Below are 11,771 nucleotides of genomic sequence, written 5' to 3'. Positions count from 1 at the left end.
GCGCTTTGATCTGGGAATCAAGCTTCGATAAATATTAAACAAAGACCCTTTACACGTGTGTATTATGATATATGGCGTGTCCAACTCTAGAATAAGGAAATTACCAGAGAAAATGATATCAATAAATTTTCTAAGTATAAACGTTGATTACGTTTCGATTTTCATTCAAGAAAGCTGGGCCTGCTCTTTTTTCAGGGGGCTTTGTGCGTACGTGTGTGTGTGTTTGTGTGTGTGAGAGAGAGAGAAAGATAGAGAGAGGAGAGAGAGATAGAGAGAGAGAGAAGAGAGATACATATATATAGATAGAGAGAGAGTGAGAAAGCGAGAAAGACAGAGAGAGAGAGAGAGGGGGGGAGAGAGAGAGAGAGAGAGAGAGAGAGAGAGTTGTAAACGCACGAGCCCTGGAGGTGTACAATTTATGTAATCTGAGTGTGGAAATGAACTGGGTAATTTATTGGAAAACACAAAGTCAGGAAGATTGGATCAGTACAGCCTATCCACGGGCTCCTATCCATCAAGTTCCAATTAACAACCTAACCATTGAGTTTTAATGGCTTTCCAATCTACTGCCCTGATAGACTCATCAATTCCTCGGGGAGAAATTAAGAAAATCGACCGCCCCCCGGCGTTTCAGTGTCATTCTTCACAGCAACTATATGTCAAATTAAAAACACAATTAAAATTTAAACTGTTCCAATCAGACGGTGCCCTGCAACCTATGTTTCACTTAATAGAACTTTGATGAAAATCTGATGCTCGCATTCAATCAGCAAAGCAAATGAGATGGGTTTAAAACAAGATTTCCTCTTCAAGAAGTGTCAAAAGAGTTGTTCAAGCACCACGAGCTTTGACGCGTCCGATCACTTCGGTTTGGCCTCTGATTGTAAATGCACCAGTGTTTGTATCGATGCCAGGATGCAACTGTTGACGCGCAAGAACAACATAAGAGGTGCTCTTTAGGTGAACTTTTCTACATTCAGTTTTTGGCACAATTTGAAGGAGAATGTTTGTTAGTGGGGATTAAAAGGTGAGAATTAATCCTATAGACTCGTGCGGTGCATGCAGCCTTTAAATCCCACTGTAGCCTAACTAACTATAATAGTCCAACACACATGTGAGCAGTTGCCAGTGGCCCCAGAGAAGAGGCTAGCGTTACGCAAGGTGGTCGGGCCACTTGTGTGTTTCCAAACTAGCACTAAAACCTATGATAAGGCTTCGAAATTACCCATTCAGAACTCCATTTTAATGTAATACATGAGCGCAGTACCCGGTCACGTCCGTTTGCCCCCGTTCCTGCAAGTGTACTTTATCTGATTTCGCTCCCTTTACTCTTTTACATACAGATGTCGCACAAATGGAAATTATTGAGTGGTAATTTTTTCAATTTATGCGTGCAAATCAAGGTCACGCTGAGCCGAAGCGGCGCGTGAACGTTGCTCTTACTTGACGCAATATGATGCAGACGTTTACGGATCGATATGTGCCAGAGGAATAATGCCATTTCAATCTATTAATTTGCGGTAATGGGGCCGTGTTGAGTGTGCGCGGTAGGTACACATCAATACTTGGGTGATCTGACGATATTTGAATGAAGCCTTTGTCTCTTGATGAGATCATCATATAGAGTGTATGGCTGACTGATTCATTTCCAATAACTGTATGTATTAGCCTACAGATGCAACATAAAACGACCTTTGAAGCAAAGGTTGTTCTGAGAAATACATGTGCCTGAAAATATGTTTTCATTTTCAACTGTTTTCTTTATGTGTCTCATGTTTGGGCAACCCAAATGCAGTTTGGTGTAGTGTGGTATTACATGTATTTATGAAGGCAGATTGAATCTTGAAACTGTCATTAAACTATGAAGCTGCTAATAGTTTGTCTGCAATGAAGTGGTGGCGTTGAGTGTGAGTGTTTTAATTAAATGGACCTGAAACAGAAGCAGGTTGTAGTTTCCCTGCAGCTAAGTGTCCACCTGGACTCTGACACCTGATAACATCGTGGAGGTGGATTCTAGTTAGATTCAAAAGAGACTTGTATTTAAATAAAACATTTTACCCTGGTGTTTATTTATTATTGTTATTTATTACTGATTGTTGATCATTGCTATTAATTGTGCCACAGAGGCTGAGAGGAGTGTTCGCTCCCTCCCCTCAATCTCCTCCCCTTGGATCTGCATTTTTCCTTGTATTTTAACATAAATCATCTAGTTTTGTATAAATGGTCAAATAAAATAAAAAATACAAAAGTACTAACTGTGAAAAAAATAAAATAAAAAAAAAGTTTAAAAAAAATTTCAGGCTCTGGTGGAGTCATGATATGATTTCTAACCAGGATCCTGTAAAAAAAAATTATACTTATTATATTAAGGTTTACAATAAGGCCCCTTGCCATGGGGTGGGCAGCCGATTTTTTTTAGCGCATATTTATCAATTTCCTACGATTTTCTCGATTGTGCAATATCTTGAAACAAGTTAGAATCAAATCTAATCTCCCCACTTTCGCTTAGAAGTTGTTTCCTTATTCAAGAAAAGATGTTAAAGCAGGTTAATTTGCATAAAAACAACTACTGGGGCCTACAACACCGCATGTGTCCGTTGAGACACTCAATGCCACCCGGTCGTGCCGTGTTAAAAAGTACCAGTTTAATCATTTCTCTCCAATTTTAAAATTTTACATTTTGCAAACTTTTTTATTTAAATTAAGGCTGTTAGAGAGCAGTATATGATTTAACTGTGGAGACACTGAGATGTAATAGTCTAGATTTAAAATATGGATGATATTGAAATACGATCACGTGTCCTTTAAATAGGCTATAAGTGGCATCAAAAGTTGTTTCCTCGTCAAAAAAGAAAATGATGTTCAGAAAAAAGTAGGCTCCTTAAAATAAAATAAATGAAATAAGAATGAATTAACAGTTAAATTGACGGTTTCAGCAACAAACCAGTGAGATGAAGAAACTTGCCACATAGATCCTGACATCCTTGTACCTCACACTGAACATACAACACACACGTGTATATATATATATATGTATATATACATATACACACATATATATAGGCCTACACATATGCATACATTAAATATACATACACACACGTATACATATATATACAAATGTACATATATATGCACACATATATATCTATATACACACGGTGTGTGTGTGTGTGTGTGTGTGTGTGTGTGTGTGTGTGTGTGTGTGTGAGAGAGAGAGAGAGCGAGAGAGAGAGAAACATGTTAAAAGACAGCAGCTTATCAGGGGATAATGTCCTCTTCTGAATACATTACCTATTATTTTGTCAAGATGGTGGCAATTACGTATCTAATTGACTGAGCCCGTTTTTATGTAAAATAACGTGTTAGTGCATAACACACCAAGATGATTACAGGAACCTACCCTACCTGCCCAAGCTACAAGTGTGTGTGTGTGGGGAGGGGGGCTGTATCTTTTATCAGAATAGAAATTAATTGATTAATTAATTAATCTCATATACCGTTAATTATTTTTACCTCTCTTGGTGAATTCATTTTTTTTAACGAAAAATGTGACAAAGTCACAAAACATATTAACGGCTCCATTTACCTCCTCTGGTCATTGCTAGATTCTCTACAGAAGGCATACAAACATGACCTAAATGTAAGGAATGTTATCCATTTATTTCACAACATAGTTCAGCAATACAATATCAAAACGTTGTTTTTACTGTACAAAGGAGAAGTGGCAGCTCCTCTCTCCGTGCCTCATTAAATATATACATTTACATATTTTATACACCAGTGTCGATATTTTTGCCGCTCCTGTTTAAAAACACAAAGTAGACTAAGAGACAACGGGAGCTCACACTTGTGCTTGAAAGACGTGTCCATGTAGAGGGAACAAGAGTAAGAATCACGAAAACTAAACATGAAGCTACATGGGTATTTTACAGGTGACTGTCTTGATTGTCCCTCGTCAAGCGCTTTAAAAAGCAAACAAAAAGAAACCCAACAAAGCCTCATCAATACACCTGCGTGAATAGACGACAAACATGTTTTACCGGTTGGTGGAGTCATTAGTTCAAAGCACACCGTCAGCGTATTGCACATCATCGTGTAATGATTTCTGGAAATGTACCCTAAATAAAAACAAATAATTTTGTCAGATGATAAGCACGCCCGCGCTTTTAGGCCACCAATTTTTGTAAACAAGGGTAAAAAAAGAACAAAATAATAATGATAAAAAAGTTGTTTGGCCTGCAGATCATGGTGTATGGAAAAATAAAAGACATCAGGCAGTGTAAGCAGGTGGACTCCTGAGGTGATAATTATTTAGGCCTATAGAATTAATAGGCAGCTAATAATAATAATAATAATAATAACAATAATAATAATAATAATATAAAACATGGGATTTGAATTGTCGGATCACATGTAAACAGCACCCTTATGGAAAATGACACAATATATTTGCCAAAATAGTTCCGTGTGGGCCTTACAGTGTGTCTCTTTTTTTCTTCATTCAGTCAGTTGTACAAAAATAGTCTTTTTTTTCTTCTTTTTTTTTTTTTTTTTTGATTTGATGATTTTGAAATCGACACAAAGTTGTGCCGAAAACTCAGCTATTTTCAAACCGGTCTGAGTAGCGGCACGGATGTGACGATTGGATGGGAGTAATAGACGCCCGGGTGCGGGAAGGTGAGCAGCGGCTGGCTCACGGGCACGTTGGCACCGGCGCCTCCGCTCTCCGAGGCCGAGTTCTCGTGGTAGAGGATGGGCACCCGGACTATCCTCTGCGCCGCGGCGTGACTCAGGTTGGCGGCCTCCAGCTCCGCGGCCAGCTGCCTCTTCCACTTGTTTCTCCTGTTCTGGAACCAGATCTTCACCTGCGTCTCCGTCAGGTGGAGAGACGCGGCCAGGCCGGCCCGCTCCGAGCTGCTCAGGTACCGCTTCATGTCGAAGGTGGACTCCAGCTGGAACACCTGGCTCCGGGAGAAAACCGTGCGCGTCTTCTTCTTGCGGCACGGCTTCTTGTCGTCATCGCTCTTCTTCCACTCTCCCAGCTCGTCTTTTTTTACTTCTTCCGTGTCGCTCTCCTCTAGGATTATCTCGTCGCCACTTTTGGTGTTGTTGTGCTCATCGTCCTCGTCTTCGTCTTTGACGTCTGGCTCGGATTTGAGAACCAGGTCCGGCGAGTCTCTGTCCGTGCCCGAGGTTGGAGAGGAGTCTCTGGCTCTTAGTTTGTCTGTGACTGAAATGGGGAAACAGGGAGATGTGGTTATAAACACTGGAACCTGATGCTGTATGTGTTTGGGATTTTATCACAGCCTGTTGATCCTGAAAAATATGGCTTGGGAAATTTAACATATGCTACGCTAAACAGAACTGACCACACCGCGCTCAAATATATTCAATGTATTATTTTACCCTACTAAAAATAACACTTTTAATAGACTAAAGAAATAAAATATTCTAAATATGTAGGCCTGCTTTATATGTGAGTTTTAGTTGAACAAATCAGGGTTGTACAATCTATCTTCTAATTCACAAGCTTAAAAAATCCCCATTTAGTCTTTGCATGAACGCATAGCACCATTCATATCAGCGTGTTTTAAATCCTACGTGAATAAAATCACAGAAACAAAACAAAAAAATACGCTGTCAGTGACCAAACCTCTGGGGTAAGATGTTCACAGTGAGTATAGACAAATCAAAAGCTCGCTGCGCAGCGTCACCCCCATCCAGTGATTTGACGATGTCTAGGCCTACTTCATTTTATGCACAGTGTCACTTTATTGATCTATTATCCAGCATCGTGGCATAACAACATAGGCCTTCAACGAGGACTAGGCTTCAAATCACTAAACACTCTGTGGTGGGGTAAGGACAATGCACTTAATAGTATTTCCCTTCACCAAAACACACAAAATCCCCTTTTATATGAAGAGGAAATGACTGGTATCTGACAAATTATTCTTATGTGTCACAAAACGCACATGGGACATGGTCTTGAAAGTTCCTATGTTGGGATTGTTGTTGAATAAATGAAAAGTTTTCACTCTCTTTTCTAATGATATAGACTCCAACATCAAACAAACTAAACATGACAATGAGTTGCTGGTAAGAACATGATCTATGATAAACAGTGATGTTTTACCTTCGGTTCTGTGTAGGTGGACGGATGAGCTGAGGGCGTAGGGGTACCACCACGCCGAGGTGCGCTCCAAGTAGTGAGCCGGTAGACTGAACCTCTGTGCGGGCAGGTCAAAGCGTGGGAAGTTGAAGTCCCCGACATGGGAAAGGGAAAATCCCCCCTCCAAGGCCGCCTTGGTGGAAGCCAGCACGGGTTTGGGTTTGGACGGTTTGCTATCACAGTTCAGCAGGTTCTTAATGAAAAAAGGAGAGTCCTTGGCCGAAGCGCACGTCTCTTGCGTTGTCTCTGGCATCGCTGTTTGTGGTCTGAACGCAGAGGACCACGGAAGCAGGAATTAAAAGAGGGGGGGAAGCAAGGCTGACTTACAGGCAGTCGATATCCCGGCTCGAGGAATCCCCGTTTTATCGCTCAGTGATTCAACGCGAAGACTCGGTTTCACACCCGGAGAGCGCGTCAAAACACGCGTTCTCCTAAGCTAGAAAAATAATAAAACAAAACGTTTGAGCAATAAAAAAACACGTATAAACATGGAGATGTCTTATTCCGGCGTCTTCGTCAAAACGCAAACTGTGTCCACCGTGTCAGTCAGTCTGGCGTCTGATGCTAATGATGAAATAAAAATGTCATCCAAGTTAAATGCGGAAAGTATAGGCGATTGGGCATGTTCAATGGCAAATGGGATTAAGGGAGAGACGGCGAGGGAAGAGAGAGAGAGAGAGAGAGAGCGAGAGAGAGAGCGAGAGAGAGCGAGAGAGAGAGAGAGAGACCGTCCTCCCCTCTCTGTGCGCTCTGGCTGCAGGCTGTGCGCGCTCGCCTATTATTGGTCTCACACAGTCCAATTAGGCAGCAAATGAACACAGGGCTGTTAGCGCCAAAAAGAAAGGTTTGGGATAAGCACCTCATCGCACAGCTAGCTTTACAGTCAAACAGATCGAGTGCACGAGGTTACTCATAATCCAGTGAGTTTAAAAAAATGTATGTTTATGGATACATTTTTTAACCACTCAGACTGCAGGTGTCTGTGAAATGTTTTAATGTGTCTATTTGGGAATATATTTTAGGAGATGTAAAATTATATTCAACTTCTAAAATTATTATCAAACGCTATGTATTTCAAGGAAATAATAATAATAATAATAATAATAATAATAATAGCCTACAACCTGTAGGCCTATATGCTTAATGCATTATACAAGGCCTAAATGTGATGTTTTTATATAGTGAGTCTATTCAAACATGATTACATTGAATAAAAAGTAAATTATATGCATGTGTGTGAGATGAACAAGCCAGCCATCTAATAGCTATCCTCCCACTGCAATACAAACTCACAAAATAACATTACTACTTGAATAGTGCAAAAGTCTCAGATTCACATGCTTTGTTTGAATAAAACACCTTCTGTCTTGTGCAGAATTGTTTTTAGTTTTCATAACTTGACAAAGCAAAATTGAATATAGGCTAATGCAGGTGTATGGTCACCATGCCAGCACTCTAACCATCACATACTCCCCATTTGTTTTGCTTCTCAGACTCAGACACAATGAAAAAGGCCTGAGATCAGGCTGCAGCTACTCCACGTGCCACCAATGGGCGATTAGATTCATATTTCTAATTCATTGATTTTCAGCGAGGGCCACTTCCATAATGTCTGCGGGTCGCACAGTAATTTATTCCACCCTAATCGATATGGTTAATTCATCCCTCAGATTGCACTCTTTTTAAATGTGCTATGTATATTCACTCATTGATATTAATTGACTTGTTAAAAAGCAGTCCATTGGTTGAAAGCTGGTGTGGAAGGACGGGGAGACAGCGTCCTCTGTGGGTCTAGAGGAGGAAATACAAGTGTGTGGAGAGTGTGTGTGGGTGCGGGTGTTTTAATCACATTGTGGAGAAATAAATCTCATCCCACAGTCACATTATGGGGACTCACCTCTGATTTGGGGCAAAAAAACAGGTCCCCACAAGGCAAACCACTACATTTTAGGGTTTTGCGTCTGTTCAAAACCAGACTCAAAACCCACCTGTTTTTGTTTATTTGTAAATACACTGTTCCTGTCATTTTTTTTCATAATTGTTTATACTTTTCTGTTCCCTGTATCTGTCATTTATTGTCTGAGTGTTTAGAAAGACGCTGTTTAATAAAATGTATTATTATTATTAAAGATTAGGGTCTTGGTTAGGGTTGGGGGCATAACACAATGCATTGCCCTCCAAAGTGACAAAAACAAGTTTGTGTCAAACCAAGATAATAGAGACAAGATATTTTCCTTCTAAGTACAGCGTATTTGTCCTAAAAACAGTCATAACTGAGATGTACTCATTTCAGTTATGAATCATCATCATCCTTTGCTCCCTAAAGCCATTAGTTAGCCATGAGATGTGCAGCCATAATAGAGGGTGTCAGTGACAAGGTAAAGGTTGCACTGGGTGTTACGGTTCTTTTTTTTCATCATCTGTAGTGTTCTTACAAGCATCGGCATGTCCGTGTAATTAACGTGTTATTCATTTAGTGAGCTGCTCAAGTGGAGGTATCCTGTTACAGTGAGGTGATTACCGCCTCTCCTTACTTATTTGATGATGCTCTTACACTGAGGTGCAAAATGTGTGCATTTGGTTCGGAGTTTCTATGAAAGCCAAATCATTCACATTTGTCATGCTTCAGTCAGTATTTGTGAATAAGGACAGCTCTTTAGAAACTGGATAAGGTCTGAATTATTGCAGCGGTAGAACAATCAGCTATATCTGTGTCCCCAAAAACAATGTGGATACTGTCAGTGTGTCCAACCAAAGCTCTATGCACACTGGACAGTATTAAAGTAACTCAAGCTCTTGGAGACTCTTACTGGTTTCTATTTCACCCACGTTTTTCTAGTACATTGTTTATACGCTCCACAACACTTCTAAACTCAGAGAGGAAACTGTTACTAATCATTCTGGACAGCAGGAAATTGGACAATCTAAAAAATATATATATTCACTGATATAAGCTTGATTTCCGAAACTAATTTTGGGATGACGAGATGAGTTCACATCCCAATTCTTCTAAACATGACAATCCCAGATTTGTATAATTGGTGTGTTTAAGGTGTTGCATGATAGCTGTTATAAAAGTGTATGTACAAAATCAAACATGCATGACTAAATTACAAAATTTCATTTTGTAATGTACAAAATGAAACATGCATGGTGCAAAAAGAAAGGGGGATTTGTGCAGCCTCCTGTATTTACTTCATATTGTAACAGTATTAAAATCATTGACAACTTAACCAATACTTATCCAAAACAAACCTCTTCCATGATGTACCTATTTTTTGAAAAAATACATTTTCATGTTATTAAATACAGATTATTTTGAATAATTTCAATTATTTAAGTCACAATATTTTAAAAGGAAAGACAGTGGAGGATGTATGAATTAAAGTAAGAAATCAAACACAGAGAAGCTAATGTGTCTGATGAAGGTCTATGTGACCAAAATGTTGGTGCAATAAATAAATAATAAATAATGTAATTTGGGAGCTCTTCAGTGTGCAGATATCATTACTCTCCACTGCATTATTATTTTAACCCTTAGATAAAAGTGACTCTTGTAGGCTGTTATCATATTGGCCGGATTCCCAGGTTGTGTTTTTGAATAGTCCAACAGAGATTGTTAAAGGGCCCGGTAATATTTATGTCACAAATAATAATTTAGCCTACCACAATGCTTTACTACTATAATAAAAGTTCATAACTGGGGATAAAAATAACCCAACTGATGCTAACCCTGAAAATAAATTGTACAAACTAAAACCCTTTACTTTAAAAAAAACACAGTTCATATTACTGTATGCATTGATTAGACACATGCAGTAGACATTGCCCAGAGGCCATAGAGGCCTTCTGAATGCTCCATAAGTCTATTTTTGTTGCTCCTGGGGTAGGTTACTATGACTTTTATATTATTTATTTCAAAGCACCCAGATATTGATTATTTCACAAGGAAAAATGACAAATGGCAGGAGGGAATGACACGGTCAGCAGGTTCTATTAGAGAAATGATAGTGTTGCTCGTGGTTTGTTAAAAGGTCCAGTTTAGATACTTTATAGGTTTACATCCATCATCGTCTAATGACCTATTTGATGAAAAACACGCGCTCTGGTGACAACGGCCCTGTGCAGCCAACTTCGCTTTGTAATTGCTCCCATATTAAATATAGATTTTTGTTTTGATATCTTGTGAGAATTCCTTTCTGTGGGTCAAAATTGTGATAAAAGACATGGATGCAATGACAAAAGCTCACAGGGAGAAAACTGGAAGGAAAATTGGAAAAATAGTTGGTGTTGAGGATGTGGAGGAAGTATTCAGATCTGTTATTTAAGTAAAAGAGGCAATACACCATTATAAGTAAAAGCAAATGTTATTGGAAAAATGTAAAATCTCGAAAATTAAAGTACCCTTAGTCATTGGATTATTTTTTTCTGATGCATTAATGTAAAAGTAGCATTTCACATTTTTTAGATGTAAATTCTTAATCTTTAAAAGTAGCTAAAGGATTCAGAAGCATTCTGGAGGAACTATTTTGATCAATTATACTATAAAATAGTCCTTAAAACTATGTTGGTATTACTTGAAGGAAAAAAAACAAACATTTATCACTATTACCTGTCCACCCTGTTTCCTTCTTGCGCTTTTAACTGGACACTCCTGTTGGCACGAACCATTAAACCATTGAAGGCCACACTGAGATTGCTTTAGATTTAAGTATTGCATTTAACTTGTAAAGGAATTGGTGGCCCTCCACTGACCCGGCAAGCTTTAATTGGGATTGTGCGAGTATTGATTGTAAGTGGCCAGGCGAATCTTGAATTACAGCCTGATTAGCTTTTACTCGGCCCCTTGCACCAGCTCAACCAGGAGCTCAATGTCATTCAGGTTGGAACACTTCAGCGGCCACTTGACTTGAGGGAATCTTGTTATTTCCTGTGTAAACAGGAAACATCATGTTTTTAAGGAGGGGAATGGCAGTTGTTCTGGCAAAGTTACTTTAGTCACACAAGGCTGTAATCTTCTCATAGTCTATAGTCACTTTTAGAAATAGTCACTTAGCATGTACCTTAGGAATAGATATGGGCACAAAGAAGGTCTATTCTCTTTTTTTATCTTTCTTGCTCTCATTTTATTCATGTTATCACTCCTTCTCTTCCTTTATTGTTTCTCAGCAGAGACGATGACCTCTGTAAGGTTTGGATGGAAACAGTCGTAGGAGCGATGTAGCCCATTTTCTCTATTATGAGCCGCTTCGTCCAAGCCCTCCGGGTTCCCAGCCTCAATATCCACCCTTTGGACCTCCAAAAACTCGCCCGTGGATCGTCAGCTTTTACCCAGCCTGCCTGTATGTGTCATTACAACTCGGTAATCTGGAGAGGGCAACAGAAAAGTTCTCATCAGTGTCAGGCTGAGATATAGATATAGGACGGGTAACAAATGGCCAAATGCACAGGCAGCAGAGCAGACCATCAATAAAGCAATTTCTTGTGTCATAACAGCCGCGCTTTTCCTAAAGCCAACCTTTCAAAACTTTTCCCTCTGCAAATCGCTGCAGCCCCACCATTAGAGTCCTGCCTTGTGAATTTAATGGATTCCGTA

At 39.5% G+C, this 11,771-nt stretch overlaps 1 protein-coding gene across 1 annotated transcript; it reads right to left on the bottom strand.

Moving 5' to 3' along the window:
- Positions 1-3,644: 3,644 nt before the first annotated feature.
- On the bottom strand, positions 3,645-6,863 carry hmx3a (H6 family homeobox 3a). Its single transcript, XM_032540544.1, has 2 exons — positions 6,140-6,863; positions 3,645-5,233 (listed from the first exon to the last, which is right to left on the bottom strand). Exons 1-2 carry the CDS (start codon positions 6,426-6,428, stop codon positions 4,611-4,613), a joined length of 912 nt encoding a protein of 303 aa, XP_032396435.1. The 5' UTR covers positions 6,429-6,863; the 3' UTR covers positions 3,645-4,610.
- Between the last annotated feature and the right edge of the window lie 4,908 nt (positions 6,864-11,771).

Source organism: Etheostoma spectabile, chromosome 17 (assembly GCF_008692095.1).
Source record: "Etheostoma spectabile isolate EspeVRDwgs_2016 chromosome 17, UIUC_Espe_1.0, whole genome shotgun sequence".
Taxonomy (NCBI): Eukaryota; Metazoa; Chordata; class Actinopteri; order Perciformes; family Percidae; genus Etheostoma; species Etheostoma spectabile.
This window is presented reverse-complemented; position numbering and strand designations above follow the sequence as displayed.

Excerpts from the sequence above, each read along its gene's own strand:
- hmx3a (XM_032540544.1), bottom strand. The coding sequence starts at position 6,428 with ATGCCAGAGACAACGCAAGAGACGTGCGCTTCGGCCAAGGACTCTCCT. Across the intron at positions 5,234-6,139 it reads CCACCTACACAGAACCGAAG|TCACAGACAAACTAAGAGCC; the intron begins GTAAAACATCAC and ends TCCCCATTTCAG.